General features: G+C 40.2%; 2 protein-coding genes across 4 annotated transcripts in view; both read right to left on the bottom strand.

The window, feature by feature from the left end:
• cyp20a1 (cytochrome P450, family 20, subfamily A, polypeptide 1) overlaps window positions 1-8,530 on the bottom strand; it is a 14,547-nt gene extending 6,017 nt beyond the window's left edge. The window contains exons 1-9 of one of the 2 annotated variants that reach the window (XM_071530553.1): window positions 8,354-8,530; window positions 7,513-7,562; window positions 6,815-6,981; window positions 5,793-5,938; window positions 4,318-4,485; window positions 2,349-2,427; window positions 1,237-1,349; window positions 406-460; window positions 1-37 (exon numbers count right to left, since the gene is read on the bottom strand). The exon at window positions 1-37 is cut by the window's left edge and continues 84 nt beyond it. In XM_071530553.1, coding sequence (XP_071386654.1) covers window positions 1-37; window positions 406-460; window positions 1,237-1,349; window positions 2,349-2,427; window positions 4,318-4,485; window positions 5,793-5,938; window positions 6,815-6,981; window positions 7,513-7,562; window positions 8,354-8,425 — 887 coding nt within the window. In that variant the 5' untranslated portion in view covers window positions 8,426-8,530. Of the gene's footprint in view, window positions 38-405; window positions 461-1,236; window positions 1,350-2,348; window positions 2,469-4,317; window positions 4,486-5,792; window positions 5,939-6,814; window positions 6,982-7,512; window positions 7,563-8,353 lie in introns of both variants that reach the window. The other variant, XM_071530551.1, reaches the window with a different exon arrangement.
• Window positions 8,531-9,425: 895 nt separating this feature from the next.
• On the bottom strand, window positions 9,426-18,779 carry tmem237b (transmembrane protein 237b). 2 transcript variants are annotated; one of them, XM_071530554.1, is made up of 14 exons: window positions 18,619-18,779; window positions 18,205-18,240; window positions 16,726-16,757; window positions 16,587-16,600; window positions 16,411-16,482; window positions 15,623-15,751; window positions 15,079-15,172; window positions 14,158-14,315; window positions 13,872-14,001; window positions 12,742-12,933; window positions 11,550-11,623; window positions 10,822-10,909; window positions 10,605-10,726; window positions 9,426-9,596 (listed from the first exon to the last, which is right to left on the bottom strand). In XM_071530554.1, the coding sequence occupies exons 1-14, from the start codon at window positions 18,637-18,639 to the stop codon at window positions 9,532-9,534; spliced, it is 1,227 nt and encodes a 408-aa protein (XP_071386655.1). In that variant the 5' UTR covers window positions 18,640-18,779; the 3' UTR covers window positions 9,426-9,531. The 2 variants fall into 2 exon arrangements, with proteins under 2 accessions (XP_071386655.1, XP_071386656.1); XM_071530555.1 differs by lacking the exon at window positions 12,742-12,933.
• Between the last annotated feature and the right edge of the window lie 1,268 nt (window positions 18,780-20,047).

The raw sequence follows: 20,047 nt of genomic DNA, 5'->3' as shown, positions 1-20,047 counted from the left end.
TCCGAGGTGGACAGGAAGTGAACCGCCCAGACGCACACTGCCAAAACACCACATTCTTCTTACAACATTTTACATTTATACTGTACATTTTAGCTGAGGCTTATATTCATAACAACTAAGACTGAATGAGCGGTTGGGGGATCAGTTTCTCTCTCTGCTGATGGACAGAACCACAAGATAACTTTGTGGTTCGGTTTAAAGATTTTGTTTAAAGTGAGATGTATGCTGATATTTGAATGACACTAAAATGTGTTGTTATATGTGTATGGGGACTGAACAACACTGTTTTTTTACATAGTTTTCCCAAACTACTTTGTGTAATCCCCAAACATTTCAAGACCTGAAAATGATCAAATTCTTTAATTTAACTTCCAGACTTGTGTAGAAACTCTCTGAACCACTTACAGTTGGCTGTGATGACGCAACCGGCCAGAGTGAAAACCATACTGTCCTCCATGATCTGAAATCAACACCAAAATATCATCAAAATCATTCAAAATATCATCAAAATCATTCAAAATATCACCAAAATCATTCAAAATATCATCAAAATCATTCAAAATACCACCCAATTCAATAATTTCAACATCTCTGTATCACATATGAAACATTTATCGGTACACAGGATCCAGCGTTTGATTCCACAGCTTCAATATTAAATTCTATACTATTCAAGACCTTTATTTTTAAACAATGCAACATTATCACTCATCGTTTTACACGTCTGACTATACAAGTTGACAATATCACCGATTAACTGATTAACGGAGGTTCAGGGCAAAAATGTGCTGGAGAGTTCATAAAATGCCTGTGAAATTATTTACGTTTCCAGCAGTGGGAAAGAAGTTAAAACAAATCTTACAAATTGACAAACTGAGTGTTTATTTGCCAGTATGCAATGCAACTGTATGATTTTACAGATCAATAAATTGTCCCTGAAAAGCAATGTGCAGTGTGATGGTTAGTTTACAGACTTTTTCCCAAACCTTTGTGTTTTTTTTCCATACTTTTTAAGACATTTTCCAAATCTTTTTCCATACTTTCCATACCGTTGTGTGGTTAAGAACAGCTATCCCCTGTGCATTTAAAACCTGGAGGAGTGTGTGGTCTGGTCCCGCTGCCCAGATGGACTTGGCAACCCCCAGAGGGAGTGTGTGTGTGTGTGTGTGTGTATGTGTGTGTGTGTGTGTGTGTGTGTGTGTGTGTGTGTGTGTGTGGGGCTCCATCAGTATTCACCTGCCGTTCTGTGAGGCTGGACTGAAGCAGCGTGTCCACAAACACCGTCTGGCTCCGCTGGGCTTTCCTCTCCCTGGACACCGACAACAGCACCGACTCCATCTCCGACAGAGCTGGACAGGGAACACAAAAAAAAAACAAAAAAAAACCTGGCATGTAGCTGACACTCTTATCGGGGCTGCAGGGTGACCTGGTAGCGACCACACTTCCGAGCGTCCATCCTGCTTTCCAGCCCTTGAGACAGACTCCCAAATTAACACCCAGGAAAAAAAAAAAACGCCACCAAGATTTGTCCTCGGCAGATAAATCAATAAGAGTCAATATCTGTATCAAACAGGCTCCTGATTGGCTGCCTGTTATGCTGCTTTAGAGTAGAAACCAGGGCTGAAAGATACTGTCAAAAAACATAATTGCGATTATTTGAAAGAATATTGCAATTGCGATTTAAACTTTAAAATTCATATCATCAAGTTTTTCTTGTCATACATTTTTTAGAGTTTTAAAATTGTTTAAAGAAAGTTTATTTTGCTAAAAAAAAAAGGTGTGCAGGATTTACTGAGTTGGAGTCTGATGAAAAGTTTTCACCAATTTTGTACTTGATCCATCAACCAAAGATTACCTGCAGCTCTAAAACACCTTGTTCAGAAATCCAATTTTGGACCAAACTCTCTCTCTGAAGAAATTAATTGCAGCCTCTGCGATTTGGAAATTGCAGAAGTTCATATTGCAATTTTGATTTTTTTTTTTTTCAATTAATTGCTCAGCTCTATTAGAAAATTAACTTTATTCCCATGTGGAGAAACACTGCAGTGTGAGGGCACTAACAAGAAAAAATGAAACCTGACACAAAAATATCAATTGTATAAATGACTGAGCAAGTTGATATTAAGACACTAAATCTACTCACAGGACCTGATTCTGTACATGAAACAGCACTGAAATGGATAGGGTGATTTATTTGTATAAAAAAATATTTTTTAGGAGAGATTCTAGACCTGAAAAGAAGGATACACAGTGATGTATTTGATATGTTTCCACAAATCCTTTGATAATATTTCTATTTACTTCTGTTAAAACTTGCTCTGTGAAAGCTAAAGATAATGCAAACTCACCTTTCTCATAATGCCCTTTCCTGCTGGAGCTCTTCTCCAAGGAGCCGTCCAAGTAGCCTTTCCCGATTTCTGACCAGATCTGGTGGACCCAGAAAAAAAAAAAAAACACAATCAACCAACACATTTCAGCAACATAATTTCACTATCATGTTCAGCAGAAGTGAACTAGGCCAAAGCCCCGGTCCACAGGGCCTCCCTAACCCCCACAGAAGCAAAACTAAAAATGGAAAACTTCTTCCTCTCAAACTGAGTGAGCACAGCTTGATACAGGGAGCCACAGAGTGTGAATTTATTTCAACCCCATGGTTCAGATATTCAGTCTTTTGTCACATTTAGATTAAAATAATTTTATATATATTTTGATACCACTATATGTTGAATGAGAGAACATGTCATTATGTGACAGAGTGAATTATTTTCTCTGTAATATTTGTACATGCTATCTGCTTTTCAAATTCAATCAGACCAGGTTCAACTGATTTCCTTAATAAAAATATCCAGAAATCAGAGGAAAGTCTGAGTTCTAATTGTATGTAAAGTATTCAATATTTTTTAAGTTTTTTAATATCTTGTGATACCAAAACATTTACTTAAGTACCAAAAACAAGTAGTTTATCAAAATGTATCTTTTTTTGATACTCAGCCCTGACTGGACCTTTGACATAAAGTAAAATGTCACCAAACAAAATGTGACAAGGGCTTCTTTCTAGAGCCGCCATTTTGCACCGAGAGACGTTCAACAATCATACAGGGGGAAATCCATCGTAGAAGAGGGAGAGAGACCAGTTTCTCCACCCACAGGAGCAGGAGAGAGACCAGAATGCAATGCAGCAGAGAGACATGGTTGGGCTTTGAGTTTAAGGGACGTGACTCTCACTTTTTCTCGCCTGGAAAAGTCACTCTCTTGCTCTTTCTTTGATATCTTTATCTCTCTCTCCACCTACATATTTAACCCACAGCTGAATGCAACAAGTTCAGGCCCGTTCTCTGGGGGTTGTCGAAAGGCATTCTGGGAAACGTAGGAAATTGCTAACTGAAGTAGAAGCAGGCGAGGCGGGTTGAGGGTAGGGCTGTAGTCGAGACCGCCTTGGTCGAGTCCAAGTCCAGATCGAGTCATTGGTGAATCGAGTCCGATTCAAGACCAAGACCGAGGGGGGTCGAGACCAAGTCGAGACCAAGACCGCAAAACTACGAGTCCAATTCGAGACCAAAACCATAGCAATGTGTTATCCAAGGCTACCATTGTATTTATTGACTAAAATAGCATATTTTTGTTTTTTCCCTAAAATAGAAGGGAGGTTTCTAAAGACATTTCAACAAAATTAGCATGTTTTGAGGACAAAATTAATTGCAGGCAGCTTGTTTATGTTCATAACATACAGTAGTTACACCTTTACTGAACTAGAAGTGGATTCATCTATTTCACCTACTTTTTCTTACTGCTCCACAACCAGATGCTGCTCTCAGCATTGACTGAAAATATTCTTACCTGTAATTTAAAAAGGCGAAGACGAAGGAAAAAAGACAGAGAAAGACAGAGCGAGAGCAGGAGTAACTTTACATATGGACATGGTGAGGTTTTTTTTTCAACTACCCAACCAAAACGAAGTCATTGGTTGGGTAGTTGGCATATCACCAATCAGCAGTCACTAAACCTTTCGGTGGGCGCATAACTTTATCAACTGTGAAAATCGTATCATTCGCTACTGGTCACTTTCTTAGAAGAGATTATAATTATAAAAACAATAATATTATGTAACGTTAATTCATCTGAGACCGATTCAAGTCCGAGTCATATTCACTAAGAGTCCGAGACGAGACCAAGACCGTCAAAAATCGGTCTACACTACAGCCCTGGTTGAGGGAAAGCGGGTCCACCAAAAACAGTAAATCACAACACAAAATCATCACAAAATAACTCCTGGATATGCAGTGAACGCCACAGACTGAAGTATCCGGACCGCCTCACCGCGTCGTGGTTCTTGCGGAAGCCGATGACCTCTGCGTCGCCTCTGAAACGCGGGCCCAGGGCGAGCTGGGTGACGGTCTTCATGGCCAGACCCAGCAGGTGGGCGCACAGCGGGGTGTGCTGAGCCTCCGGGAACGACCGCCACTTCCCCACCAGCTCCTCCACCAGCTGGGAGAGAGAGAGACACAGCGGGGTACAGGGGTACAGGCTATGTGAATATCTGTGAAGGCTCGATGTGTGTATCATGTGTTTCAGTTAGGGCTGCAACTAACGATTATTTTCATTGTCGATTAATCTGTCGATTATTTTCTTGATTAATCGATTAGTTGTTTGGTCTATAAAATGTCAGAAAATGGTGAAAAATGTGGATCAGTGTTTCCCAAAGCCCAAGATGACGTCCTCAAATGTCTTGTTTTGTCCACAACCCAAAGATATTCAGTTTACTGTCATAGAGGAGTAAAGAAACCAGAAAATATTCACATTTAAGAAGCTGGAATCAGAGAATTTTGACTTATTTTTCTTAAGAAATTACTCAAACCGATTAATCGATTGTCAAAATAGTTGGCGATTAATTTAATAGTTAACAACTAATTGATTAATCGATTAATTGTTGCAGCTCTAGTTTCAGTAGGTTCTGCGTTAGTGATATAGTTGTCGATTTGTCATGACATCAAGACTAATTCCTGCAGATTTATTGTACTTGGTGAATAAAGTGATTATGGTTCTGATACTCTGAATATTGAGCGCTTGGAAACTCAAAGTTCATCAACAGAAAATCCAAGGAAAAAGACGTCACAGTCCCGCCCACACTGTTTGATTGACAGGTGATCTCTGGGAAGTGTAGTCCAGAAACACCACAGCAATGACCAAGTAGTACCAAAGATGTAAAAAAAAAAAAACACAAAAAAAACAAGAATCTTGCTGTTTAATACTTTAAAACTGTAGTTTCTTTGGACGCCTGAATATTCGATGAGGCTAGAACAGTGTTTCTCAACATGGGGTCCGGGGACCACCACGGGTCCTTTAGGGGGTTCCAGGGGGTCCCCAGCAAATTGATGAATTGTTAAACTTCAGCACTATTTAATTTACAAGAACTTAATGCAATTAGAGAATGTAGAAGAATGACTATTTTGATCATAGTTTCTCTGTTATCTCTCTACCTACAATACAGATACTCATGGGATTCTGGACAAAATCATATCTGACAATAAAAATATTCTCAGATTTGGGTCTGAGAGAAAAAATCTCATAGAATGGGGGTCCGTTGCTCTGATGTGAAGTCAATTAGGGGTCCTTGATATGAAAAAGGTTGAGAATCACTGGGCTAGAAGACTTACGGGGAAAAAAAACCCCCACACACACACACACACTATCTCTTACTTATGATTACAAGATTATTAGAAAAAAAAAACTCTTCCTAATGTATGTCCCATGCTGTTTGCTTTCTTTGCTAGTGAGAGACAGGCAGGACGCACCTTGAGCATGAGGGGGAAGTTGTTCTTCAGCGTGTTGTTGATGGCGCTCTCGTACACCTTCTTCCTCATCAGGGTCTCGGCGGCCCCGCCTCCCATCCCCGACTGGTAACCTAGCAACGACTTCAGCATCGTCTCGAAGGAGTCGGCTGAGAAGAGAAAAAGAGAAAAGAGTTAGGCTTTGATTCATTCATGCATGTGTGTGACTGTGAGAAACACACTGGAAGATGAAATAAGAAGGTAAGATAATAACATTTTTCCAGAAGGTGATATTCTGGGTTTCATAGGTATGTCTGTGTTATAATGCATTTTGTTTTGGATACATTTCTAATTTGCAGTCATATATTACAGGCCGTTTTTGGATTTTGTGAATTATTTTTTCGATCGTCCATGTCTCAGCTCGTTAAATCTGCTGGTTCGTGAAGTTTTATCAAGCTAGTCTAAAACCGATGGATGTAGTATTAGCCTAGTTTTCAGGCCACTGGGATCCTTTCTACATCAGATCTTTTTTTTAAATCTTTTTTACACCAGTGACTGAGATCAGACTAGCCTGACTTGACAAGCAGCTGAGATATGGATGAGGAAAAAATAATCAACAAAATCCAAAAATGCCCTGTAATATATATATATATATGACATTAGAAATCTGTAGTCATATATTACCCTCCACACACACACACACACACACACACACATTTTCCTCTTAATAACAATGAAATTACACTGTATGGTCTGCAAAAACATAATTATTTCTGTATTAGAACCAGGTGGAGCAACTGTAATTTTAATTCCCCACAAAACTACTGAAGCATGCAGGGCAGAAACTCACTTTTTCAGCCGAATGCTACAGTGGCTTGTGGATCCAAGAATTTATCAGCCAAAGTGTCTGGTAAAACAGACAACTGTACCAATCAGAGCCAAATTTGCCAGCATTAACATAAACCCTGAAAGTCTAAACGAATGCTGAAGCAGGAAGCCCTGGTGGTTGTGTTAAAATCAGCCGTGGGAACACTGGTGCTACTCACTGCTCCAGTTGGGGTTGATGTGCTGCTGCAGCTGGTCCACGGAGCCCAGGCTGACCACCGGCCGCCCGCCGAACCAGAAGGACGCCACGGGCCCGAACTCCTGATGCAGACTGACCAGGAACTCGTGCAGACTGCCTCTGTTCACGATGTCCTGGAGGTTCCCGTCCCTGAGAGAGAGGAGAGGGATGAACCAGGCCGGGACAGAGGGGAAGAGGAGGACCTGATGCCCAGTGATGAGTAACATCTAATGTGAAGAGCCACTGATGCACATTTGCACACCTGGCCCGCATATATGGTCTAGTATTGGACTGTCAATTTGTAAATCTGAAAACTGAAAACATCTGTAAATCTGTCAGGAGTACAATAGTTCTTTCTAGCCAATGGGAGCTCAGTATCCTCAACATGAGCACAGTGTGCCTTTTAATCTTAAACATGTGTTATTTGTTGTAGTTTTATCTGTATCCTATACTTTGCTGCTGCAATTATGCAATTTCCCCTCTGTGATCAATAACACCTCTTACATATTAGACATGCATCTTATATTTTATCTTTTATGTTGAAGCAGGAAGGAACTAAGGTTGACTTACCAATCAGACAAAAATTTACATTTTGCTAGTGGCTGGTGTTAATTTCTGAATATGATGCAAGTAAGCATCAGCTGGAAAGACAAAGGTAAAAGTAAAGGTAAAGTGTCTTACTTCTCATCTGTAGGGTTGAGGCCTGGGATGCCAGACGCACGTCTCGATGACTGGAAAAGATTATTACAAATGGGATTTAATTGATGGATCTCAGTAAGATAACAGTAATTTATTATTTAGATTATTTACGATTATCTAAAACCATAAGTGTAGTGTCTCTACCTCTCTTTCTTCCAACATGGGTTCGGAGTAGAACAAATACACAGTAATGCTTCACAGTTTAACATTTCAACAAATACACACCGCTAATTTTATATAGAAAGGTCGGTGTATAAACTTGCAAGTTAGCAGCTGCTAGCGCCGACTAGTTCCGCTCACTGGTACGCAGCACGCACGCGAAACTCCATTCAAGAATATGGGGATTTATATGGCTTTGCTTATCGGCAAACATACACACCTTGTACAACAGGACTTAAGACTCATTCGGGTCTTCTGGTGAATTCGGCTTACAAATGACGCACCAAGCAGCATTTAATTTCAATCAAATTTAAACTTTTACATTTGGTTCACGCTGCTCGGCACCGCCCACCACGGTGTAACGTTATAATGTTATTAGTGGAGAGCCATTGTGGGTGTAACAGGTGAAGCGACTTTTCAAGTTGAGATTTTGTTGAAATGTGTGCTGCCCGGTGTATTGAATGCATGCCGAATTGAAGAGAGGATCCTAATGATTCGTAAAAGGTCTTAAATGATGTTTGATGAGATGTGTACCTTTGCCGACGAGGAAGGGAACACTAAAATGCCAGATTTGTGAATGGAGTTGGACAGAAGCAGGACTAGAACGTATCGGGGCTAACAGCCAGCTAGCTGGCCGCCTAACCTAAAACTTGCAGTGACTTACCGGGTACAAATAGAGAACAGCGCCGACCAAAATGATGACAAACGTAACGGCAAAGATGGCAAAGTCCAGCATGACTGCTCGTTTCTGAAAACACCTTACACTAGCTTGTATTCATGGAGATTTGAGCGCAGTGCTTGCCTTTTCCCCTAATAGATAAGTTATCGTTACCACGTCAACAGAAACTACGGTTGCATGATCGTTTCTCTGCGTTCGACTGCAAAGTCTGGAGAAGATCAGTCAGCCCATCGAGAGACCAGATTAATTCACCTCAGAGAGCATCGATGGATGAGCTCAAGGCATTTTGATAGACTCGGTCACTCTAGTGTTCCCATAATAAACCATAAATTTCCCCGTTGTGGGATTAATAAAGGATTATCTTATCTTATATAATACATTTCAAACTAGAATGAACTAGCGCTATCTTGGGTCAAAATAATTTCTCATTCCAATTAAACATAATTAAATGAGCAGTCAAGTTGCATACTCTTAAAATAGTTCATTCAAACAACCAACATAATAAAGAAAAATCAATATTCTCAGAAAAAATCATTACTTTATCTTTTTCATCCCCTTAAAGCCACTTATCCTCATTTAACTTGCACTGTGCTTACTATAATGTACATTGTGAATTTACCTCATAAAGATTTATGCCAACTTTGTTGTGAAATTATAAATGTGGGTAAACTGAGTCTAGTTGTGTTTAGCCTCCATGAGATACCTGGATATATACTATAGGATGGAAAAATACAATAAACAATGATAGGGTCAAGAAAACCCACTACACACCTTGAGTTCCAACAGGAATATTATAGTGATTTTTTTTGTCAGGGACAGTCAGATATCTCGACTGCTGTTTTCTATAAATTGATCAGCAGACATTCTTCAAATACTAAGTCTGCCCAGAGAATGCCCAGCCCCAAACAGGAATCATGCAGAAACATCTAACTTCCTCAGCTTGTAATAAAGAAGCATGTCTCTGTTGGATAAAACTCTGTATTTCAAAAGATGAACATATTCACATTTCATTTGTGAAAATACAAAAATAATAATCTAGCACAAACAATGAGTACATTTAGAGTTCACTGGCAAAATATGGGGCAAAAAAAAATATATGTGCAACATGATAATAAAGCCATAAATCTCAGTGCAGACATATGAGTAAATATGGTCATTCTTCCTCAGGCGCTCATTTCTGATTTGTCCTCTGGTTTGGGAGGCTCGATCTCCATCGCCATTAGATATCCTGGAGAAGAAGGATAGGGAGACAAATGAGGGCAAGAGGGCTTTTCTAGATGATTTTACAAAACCAAACTGAATCAGAAGTACACAATACTGACAGGTTTGTTTTTTAAAAAGCCTACTACTGCTGAAATCATTAATAAAGATAGCATCTACCCAGTTGAAAGTTGAGGTCACATTTAAGAGTTTGTCACAGTATAATTCATCGCAACTTCCACATCCAACTCTTATTGGTTTAATAACACTGCAAATGGGAGGCCAACACAGACACACTTCAATTGAAATGTAGCTTTAAAACGTGCAGGGAATTGCATTTAATCGATCCAATTAATTTACTTTATGTTTGAAAAGTCAAATTTGTATCAGCTTCCTTGCAGGCTAACAAACAGAATTTCCTGAATTTCCTCAAGGGGATTAATAAAGTGCTATCTATCTATCTATCTATCTATCTATCTATCTATCTATCTATCTATCTATCTATCTATCTATCTATCTATCTATCTATCTATCTATCTATCTATCTATCTATCTACCTATCTAAACAATACCAGTGAATGCAAGGAAGAAGGCAGTGCAAAGTCTCAGTTTGCAATGGCATGAAGGAAATAATTTAGAGAGCTGAACAGCAGTGTTTTAGACCGGATGTGTTGATATTGTTGTCTTTAACGTTAACTTAAGTTGTAACTTTACTCAAATGATGTGATGCTCCCAAAACAGCCGTCTCCTCACTGGTCACAGTGTCTCTTGGATGGACAGCATGCTGGCTTTGGTCTCAATTTGATCAACATGGCTCCAGTCTCAATCAAAATAAACACATATATAATGGAGTTTGGGATTTTTGGGGGGTTTTACAGTCAAGGCAAGTTATTCTTTTGTCAAGTTGGCCCACACTGTCTATAAAACACTGTGGGAAGCGCAGAGTGTATTTTAAAGGACCAAATATCAGGATCATTTAAATGTAATCTCCACCAGCGTCGTCCAACCTCCCAACCCAAGAGTCCGCCCCCCTCACCCTCGGTGTAGTCCATCTCGGGCCGGGTGGCGATGAAGATCCAGGCCAGGCCCACCAGCAGGGCCACCACCAGGTTGACCGTCACCCAGGGGTGCAGAATCTGGTGCTCCGACCCGGGGGGCCTACAGCATCATCATCATCATCAAAATTATAAAACTTGTCTCATGCGTTTCATCCTGCTGAGTTTAACTATCTTAACGGATAGTGATGAGCTCACCACAGAGTTCCATTGGAGGTCTGGTAGAGGTTGATCCGGTCGCTGGTCATCTGCTGGCTGAGAGAGAGGACCAACGCTGAGAAATACACTGAGTTATGGGATGGAAGGAGGGAGGGAGGGAGGAGAGGGAGACAGACAGACAGACAGACAGACAGACAGACAGACAGACAGAGAAACAGAGAGAGAGACAGACAGACAGAGAGTGTAAGTTGAAACCAAACAGAAACCGTCTCTTAGAGGCAAAATCCACCTTCGGCTTCTCTTCCACTGTTCCACATCATCAGTCTGTGAGGTTCAATACTTTCCAGGAGTAGTAAAATAGATTTACTTTGCTTTGGTGAACCCACTTTCCCTATCTCCTGCTCCTGCGGGTGGAGAAATTGGTCTCTCTCCCTCTTCTAAGATGGATTTCTCCCTGTGTGATTGTTGAACGTCTCTTGGTGCAAAATGGCGGCTCTAGAAAGAAGCCCTCGCTCTTTGATTCTGAGGGACTGACACCAAAACCTGATGTTTACCGCTGATGTTTTATATCCTGAAACACTTTCTGATATCAAACTCCATTGTATGTACTGTTTGGCCAGTTTATCCACAGGACGAACTGTAAGAAATACACCAAATAACTAAATGGAGAGGACCCAGAAATTCAAAGTACATCACCAATAGCTGTTTTTTTAACAGTGTCAAAGTGGTTCAGGGGAGATTTAATAATAGAAACAGAGTTGACTCACAGAATGAGGCGAGAGCGACTGGGTCCAGTGTGATGAACTCTCTCAGAGCCAAGGAGCCTCTGGCCAGGTTCACTCTGAGCAGAGAGCAAGAGTTTATTTTAAAAAAAAAAACATTATTCGCTTCATACTTTTACACACACACACACACACATACATTCACTCCTGGGAGCTGCCCAGTACAACCACAGTCTTCTACTGAGCAGCTCCACTCTACATAGTATAAAGCCATAGTCTTCCAATGGGAGAATGAATGGAGGAACTGAATCTGAATCAATCTCAATCTCTTTTATGTGAAAAGTATAGACTTATGACAGGAAAACAATGCCACACCTTTCTGAGTTGTTTTGTTTTCCAGTAGAGTTCAAAGCTCTGATAAAAAACTGTGTAATTTAAGAGTGCAATTGCTATTCCTAAGCTGGATTTTGTATTATGTATCTGTCCCTTGTCTGGTTTTAACATGCTCCATTTTTTAATTTTTGTAACCTTGCAATGGTGTGCTATCTTGGCCAGGTCTCCCTCGAAAAAGAGATTTTAATCTCAAGGGACTTCCTGGTTAAATAAAGGTTAAATAAATAAAAAAATAAAAAAATAAAAAAATTCACAGTTTATTTGAGTACTGTCAAACGGATCCATGATAGATTTTAATACAGCTTGCATTGCATTTCTTTATATGGTCTTAAGCCAAAGTCCATACAGGAATATACAAACTAGGAGCTGGTGCAGATGAAAAGAGTATCTATCAATGATGAAAAGGCCGGGTCAGAGGTCATGGCACCAGCTCCTCAGCCGAGGACGGAAGACGACTGGTGGTCACATAAACTACGAATGCTGGGAATAACTCAGAGCAGGGTTCCCACACCTTCTTAAACATCAAATTCAAGGACTTTTCAAGGACTTTCCAGGCCCAATTCCCTCAAATTCAAGGACCCAACATGGCATAGTTTGAGACACAGATCAAGGTTGATTACTGTTACAACACTGAGAATTTTCTAACGTTAAGTAAAAAAAATATCAAAAGAACTTCAATTTCTATTCTTGCACAAAATATATAAATTCAAGCACTTTCAATGACCCATGTCTATTTATGACCCATGTCTAATTCACAAACTTTCAAGGATTTCAAGGACCCGTGGGGACCTTGTCAGAAAGGTGCGGCGTTGTTTTTTCGTGTCGCTAAGAGCGTCGGAGTCACCTGTCGAAGGCGGCCACCGTGCTGACGGCCAGCAGCAGGTAGAGCAGGGACTGGGAGGGGTAGGCCAGGCCGTGGTACTGCTCCAGCAGGTTGGACAGAGCGGTGAGCTGCTGCCCGGCCAGCACGTAAACCACGATGACGTTCCACACGGCGTAGCCCGCCAGCAGGCCGTGGCAGAACAGACCCAGCACCCTGCACAGAGGAACACCGACCGCTCAGACGCCGACTCGGACCGAAGGAAACATGTAGACACGCACATACAGACGTCTGCCACGCACAAGCACTAGATGTGTAGTGAAAGAGCCGTTCGGTTTAATCTTTAAATTCAGAGCGTTTGTGGTCCAGAGTAAAGTGCTGCTGTTATCCTGCCTGCATCCTTTGAAAGAGGCACAGCACCAAATATGTTTTGGTGCCTCGCAGCAAACTACCAGATTCATATGCATATGCTGAGGCTCCTGACTGTTTGTTAAATGAATAAATTGTAAAATTGCCAATATGTCTTGTTTCTTCCTTGTTACTGATAGACTTCAATCATCCAATCCACCAAACAAGAGTCAATAGCAACAGCAGAATAAGCTGTTTGGCATTGGCAGTGAAGATTTGGCAAATTTTTCATGAGCGCAACCCACATACTCAGCTGTGCTGCTCATCCCACAAATGCATGTTCCTTACAAATGAGGCACCATTTAAAAGGGAAATAAACAGGCTTTCCAACGGTATAAAATGTATTGCCAAGAAGCATTGTTACAACAGAGAAATAATCTACCAAACACAAAGTTCCGAACTTTTTGTTCGATGTTTATGTAAAGAAAATATGATACCCCTTGTAAGAAGTTTAAAAATGTATGGCATTATATTAAGAAATATAAATATATTAATGTTATTACATTAGCCAATTACTGGGAAATTATTACATTATTACAGTTTTTGTTACATTTTTGACTCATTTAGAAGGACATTTTATCATTTTGATACAAATCTAGCAGTTATTACATCATCAGTTGCTATAAACCTGTCCAGAATGTGATTGAAACATGCTGTGGAGTGCAACACACACACACACACACACACACACACAAACACACACAAACACACACAAACACACACCAACACACACGCCTCTCTCTCACCTGAAGCCTTGGTGGACCCTGAGGGAAACGTCTCTGGTGGTCCAGAGCGGCTGCATGGGCTGGAAGTCCGTCAAGTCCGTCTGGTCGCTGGTCTTCCTCCAGTCTGAGCGCTCCGCCGCCTGGAACCGCTCTGTACACACACACACACACACACACACACACACACACACACACACACACACACACATTTCAGAGCGTGACCTTTGATTATAGCGCTCTCATTAGGCCAATTAATGTATTTTTTTAAACGGCTGAACGCATCGTCCCTCCAGCTCGTGTCACTCACTGTTCCTCTCCACGAACAGCTTCCCGACCGGCTGGCTCTGGCCCTGCGGGGCGGAGAACAGGGAATGCTGGGGGATGGCGGGCAGGGCGTCGGTGATGATGTCATCCTCTTCTACGTCCAACTCCACGGGAAGCTGCGCCTCCGCCACTTTTGACTTCCTGGAGCGGACGAGAAAGAAGGAGAGGAGGGTATAGGAGAAAAAACAGGAGAGAGAGAGAGAGAGAGTTTCTTTTTTGTTGTCACTTAGTTTGTCTTATCAGGTTCGGCTGTCTTTGCCTGTCAGCTTGATTTGTTTGTATTTGTTTGTTCTGAGGTGAAAACTCGGTCATAAGTCCCTTGAGGGTTTTGTTTTATCTCACGGGTACAGTTTTATATTTCTCTCTCACGTTTTAATGCTTCACTTCTGTGTTTTATCACTGCAAATAAATGAACTAATTACAGTTGATTGTATTTTATCATGTTTTGATACGTAGGACTACTGTCTGCATGAATCACTAAGTCAAATTCCTGGAAATGCATTTGTTTCTGCTCGACCACAACAGAATATACACTGTAGCAACATGTAAACCTAAATGTAATGTAATAATCTCATATAATAACAGGAGTATCTGCAGGTTTCAGAAAGGCACATTTAAGACTTTTTAAGATCTTAAACTTTAATGATACCTGGAATTGAACTGTAACCCAATTACAAAAACAAAATAAACAAAGAAAAGCAAAAACAGCATATTTCCGATTGAATATAGTAAATTAAAGTTGTGAAACTAGAAGACAAAAGACACTTAGTTGTTGAGGGGCATGAAGTCCAATTGTGTTTGTGCAGACACGGTGAAAAAATGGATATGGCATGCATGTTGTACTAGTATTACACCTCTAATAACTGGGTCTAAGACATTTTATGTTGTATGTTATGTTTCTCACTTCTTCTTCTTGGGTTTTTTGACCACTTCCTCCCCATCGGTGGTCTGATCCGGTGTATCTCCGTTCACCAGGTCTGCCTGGTCGTCTTCAAGATCTGAAAACCCAAAACGACAAACACAATCACAGTTATTCACTGGTGTACTGTATGAAAAGTTCACTTAGTTTAAAGTGGTAATCTGTGAGATCTGTTGTTTTGTTTTTTTTGTCTTCTATTTTTGGTGCTAATCTGCTCATGCTAACTACCCAGTTCTTCTTCTTCTGTTTATTCCAAATGATCCGGAAAAGTAAAACGCATCACTTCCTGTGCGGCAGAGGATTTTTCCCAAAGAGCTACCAGACACCGGCTGTTTAGAACAGACAATGGAAAAGCTTTAATGTACTGGATATAGGTTGGATCACTGTTGTGTTAAATAAAGCGACAATAGAGAGTAGAAAAAAGGGGAAATTTTTTGTCCCCCACACAATGAAGTTGGAGGAGAGGGACATTACTGGGATGCTTGGACACTCCAGACTGTGTGAGTGTGTGATATTCCCTGGGCCTGACCTGCGGCAGGAGGTTTCTTCTTCTTCTTCCTCCTCTGCGGCGGCCCGTCGGTCGCGGGTTCAGGAGTCAGCGGCTCCCCGAAGTCGGACGTCCTCCGGCTGCCCGGGCCGCCCATCTCCACCCCGGGGTCTGGACACCAAACAGCAGGAGGGATTAAGAAACTCATCAGATGTCACACTAACGTCCTGAAATCTGGGCTCCTGGAAATTCAAATGTCTGCACATTTTCCAATCCTTTATAATATGCTGTATATATATGTTAATATTGATGGGGGAAAATGACTGTCATAGCTAAAGATAATTCTTCACAACAACAAATGTCAGTGGGTGAAAAGGGTGAAAATATTTCCACACTTATACAGACTTTTTAAAGGAATAATCCACCCTAAAACAGCCGTTGGTGGTGTACCTTGCATTTAAATGCCCATTTTGTTGTTTGTAGTGTTATTTTTCTTATTGTGAATAACTAATGACAACTGGCCAAACAAAGATGACGTGTCGACATATATTACAAGTATTTGACAGCAAAAAAATCTAAAATATCAAAAGGTAAACATCAAGTTTTCCGGGTTTTTTTTCAGTCCCTCAGAATCAAAGGCTTGTGAGTTTTCATTTTAGAGTGAACTATTCCTTTAAATTTAGGTTTAAATTAACAGTTAGCATGAGGAAAGGGTAGGTTTGGGGTCGGGAATGAAGGAAGTCAATCAAAGATACTGACTTTGGATGCTGTACAAGTTAGTGTGTGTGTGTGTGTGTGTGTGTGTGTGTGTGTGTGTGTGTGTTACCTACCATCCACAACATCAACTCCATTCGCCTCCTTCCTCACCCTCTTCTTCTTGCTTTTGGCTGCCGGCACGTCTTCTACACAAGACGACACGCATGAAAAAAAAAACAAGTTTGAATCAAACCGAGCGCTCCGACACAAACATGAGAGGAATGAACCCAGAAATATTTCTCTGACTCACCAGCAGCGTCTTGACTTCACGTGTCCACACAGCACACAAAACAAAAAGAGAGGAGAAAAAGTTTCATGTGTAAATAGTTACAGACAATTTAGGAGGGTAGAGTAGGAAGACATTATTCCAGAGACAGACACTCACTCACCTCGGCATTGTGGGAAGTGCACGCTGTCCTCGCTATAGAGACAGAATGAGAGCAACACAAGTCAAAAAAGAGGAGAAGATAAACCCCATGTTCTGCTAAGTTGATTCCAGCCATTCAAAGCTTCCCAGTTCTCCACAGCTTTTATTTGAAAGACGTCTCAAAAACGAAGCTTGGAGAACTAATTAGCAGCCATGTTCACTCAATAAAACTCAATAAAACTCAATAAAACGCCATAACACGATGAAAGGCAGTGGAAAAACACAGCATTTGCCTGTTCAGAACTTTGCAGCTGCAGAGCAAAAATCAGTGGGTGAAACCTTACAATATGAGCTTTGTCTGATGCTGAGAAAAACAACAACAAACAAACAAACAAATCTGACACTCAGCAGTTAGTTAAATTTGATTGGGAAGGAGCTCAGACCAAACAAAGGTTGCATAAGCACATTAACAATGATCATTCCTCGAAAACACTGAACCTAGTAGGAAATTCATTCAAAAATTAGATATATACCATATGAGAAAAACATACACCTACTCTTACAAAATGGTTTCTGAAAGTAAAGCACATCATGGGTTGTTAGGTCTGGATTTGGATACAGAGCTTTTTTTTTTTCCGGAAACAAACTCTTCAATTAACAGTTAGTCAGAAAAGAAAAAAAAAAAGGAAAGCCCTCCTTGGACAGCGGAGATGAAACCTTACCGTCGATTTTGTGGCCATTCCACCCCAGGAATCAAGTAAGAGCGGGGTCAGGCTACATGTAACATCCTCACTGACTGCTTAATCCCTGGCTAAATCTGAGGGCATCCAGTACATCTGCCAAGACCGGGGATTATTCAGGGCAGAGGTCAGACGAGTCAAGGCTTTTCAACCTCTTGGGGCAGCAGTATGTGTGTGTCTGTGTGTGTAAAATTTCAAGTGAAGTACGTCCGCACAATCTGGTATTCTAGAGGGTTTTTGGTCTAATCTTTCTAGCGATGTCTGTGGATTGCATTGTGGCTCTGAGGAATAGAGGGAAAAGCTTAGCATCCGTCTTTCCCCAGCATCAAATCCCTGGAGTTTTCAAAGACTTTCAAAGTGCTTGTTTGGTGAAATTCAAGAACTGAAAAAGTTTTTTCAGTCAAGAAGTCATGGTGAAATCCTTCATTTTAAACCTGCTGCTGTATCAACATAAACCTCCATCACAGGGTTTTTCCTCAGGATGTGACGCATATTGATGAACTGGATGCTATAATTTAATAAAAAATCAAGGCCATTCATTCATTTTCATAAACCTTTAAGACGTTGCTTTATTTTTATTTTTATCCACAAACTTTCAAGTGTTTTCAAAGACCGTGGGAATCCTGTTTATTGCACTTATTTTGAGCTATTTATTCCCTGTCTGGTCTCATCAACTACTGTATGTCCATATGGGTTGTATTTGTTATGTATTTTGTCTTTACTATGTGTTTTCACCGTAAAACCTGTCTGCAATTACTAACCTGAGGAAGAGGCGGCAGTTCCCTCCGTCGCATCCTCTATAACAAATTCACATTATCATAAATATTCATTAGGAGACAGACAATTCATTCTTGTATTCAAGTAAAATCAACTACCCCGTGATACATTTTAGAAAGATATTAATTATACAAATACCACAGAAAAACCTCCAAGTTCTTATAGGAATATTACAGTAATAAGTTATGGAGAAATCACTACACGGTCACTGTAAAACTCACTATTCAGTATCACAGACACACTAAGTGTGAGACTAAGTCTCTATAGGATTATGACAGAAATATTATAGGTTTTTATATTTATCAACTGTTTCAACGTGAGCTAGGTTAAGCTAGTTAGCATGTACCGTTACAGTTAACGTTAGTTTAAAAAGATTAGCATTAGTTAACGTAACTTACCATTGAGTCTCCCGTGTCCATACTGCAAAGAAATCTCCTACAATAAAGCCGTTTAAATAATTACCTAATTAAATCATGTTTAAGTAATAGTTGTTAATATTTTTAATGATCATAACCGCTTAATAACAGGTAACGTTAACATGGTGATGGCTGGAGCCGTTGTTTACCCAGGCTTTGTTTATATTCTATGAGCGCCGAGTTGCTACCCGGACGTGGTTACTGGTAGCGCACAGGACTTCCTGTGCCTTCAGAATAAAAGTCCCCCACAAAGCTACACCATAAATTCCCATCAGCAACCTCATAAAAAAAATCATCTCACATCTTACATGTATTTATTATCGTTTTATTTCAGAAGTGCTTTCTATTAATTTTACAGACAGGTACAAAGTTTAAAACGTCAACGCTTTGCTTACTACACGTTATCACCTCTAGGGAAAAAAGAATAAACCCTCATCACATTGTTTTAATGAAATAAGGACACAAAGTGTGGTATTTGTTTGCGGGCTTGCCAACCACTTGTTCACAACATCTTTGTGATAATCTGGTTTCTTCTAACGTTTTTGGCATGCCATGACACATCGTACGGCTATATCAAAACACACAGAGAAAAGTCACAAATGCAGAACACAGAATGTAAAAACATATAGCAGTGAACAAGAAATCAATTCACTCTCTATTATGTAAACATCAACTGATAGAGGTCAGGTGTATGTACAGGACTGGGCAGGAAATGGACTTTTATTGTCCTCCAGTCACAGGTAAAAAAACAAACAAACCCAAAACAATATTGATAGAAGGTTCTTTTCTATTTAAAAGGTAATTTGGCCAGTACAATAATGAAATTAGCTGAATTTTAGTATCAGTCAGGCAATGTGGCAGAGCAGGAAACTAGCTTTTTCTGTCCATCAGACACAGTATCAATATTATGGTTAATAATTTAATTTTTTTATTTGCTGTTCTGCAGCAGTCAATAGAAAAATAAAAATAAAATGCTGTTTGGTAATGTTGCTTGATAATTAAGAATATAGGCTAATTAAATCAATAGAAGTTATGAAATTAATATTCTTATAATATTACTGTGGCCAGTAAACTCATCTAAAACGTCTAAAAATGTATTTCATTATTATTTTAAAGTATCTTAAAGTCACGGCCTTGGTCTGGTGCATCCAAAAATTCATCAGCCACTTTCATTATTTTACCAGCCAACTAGATTTTTTAGAATAGAACAGGACCTCCAAATGATGTTTGGTCAGTCAGCATTTGGCTGGTGGATGGTTTTCATTTTCTTCACAGGTGAAAAGTTGCATAATTGTAACAGTAATCGGGTTTAAAAATGTTTGGTAAAATTCATAAAAAGCCCCACAGTAACTGGATGACATCATGGGTGATTATTACTCGTTTTCAGGGAAGGCATGGAGACTGCAGCACA

Source organism: Centroberyx affinis, unplaced genomic scaffold (assembly GCF_046629955.1).
Source record: "Centroberyx affinis isolate AG114_WGS23_722 - 3 ecotype Tasmania unplaced genomic scaffold, CSIRO-AGI_Caff_v1 ptg001938l_1, whole genome shotgun sequence".
NCBI classification, from domain to species: Eukaryota; Metazoa; Chordata; class Actinopteri; order Beryciformes; family Berycidae; genus Centroberyx; species Centroberyx affinis.
Note: the sequence above shows the minus strand (reverse complement) of the source record. Positions and strands in the feature narration are given on the sequence as shown.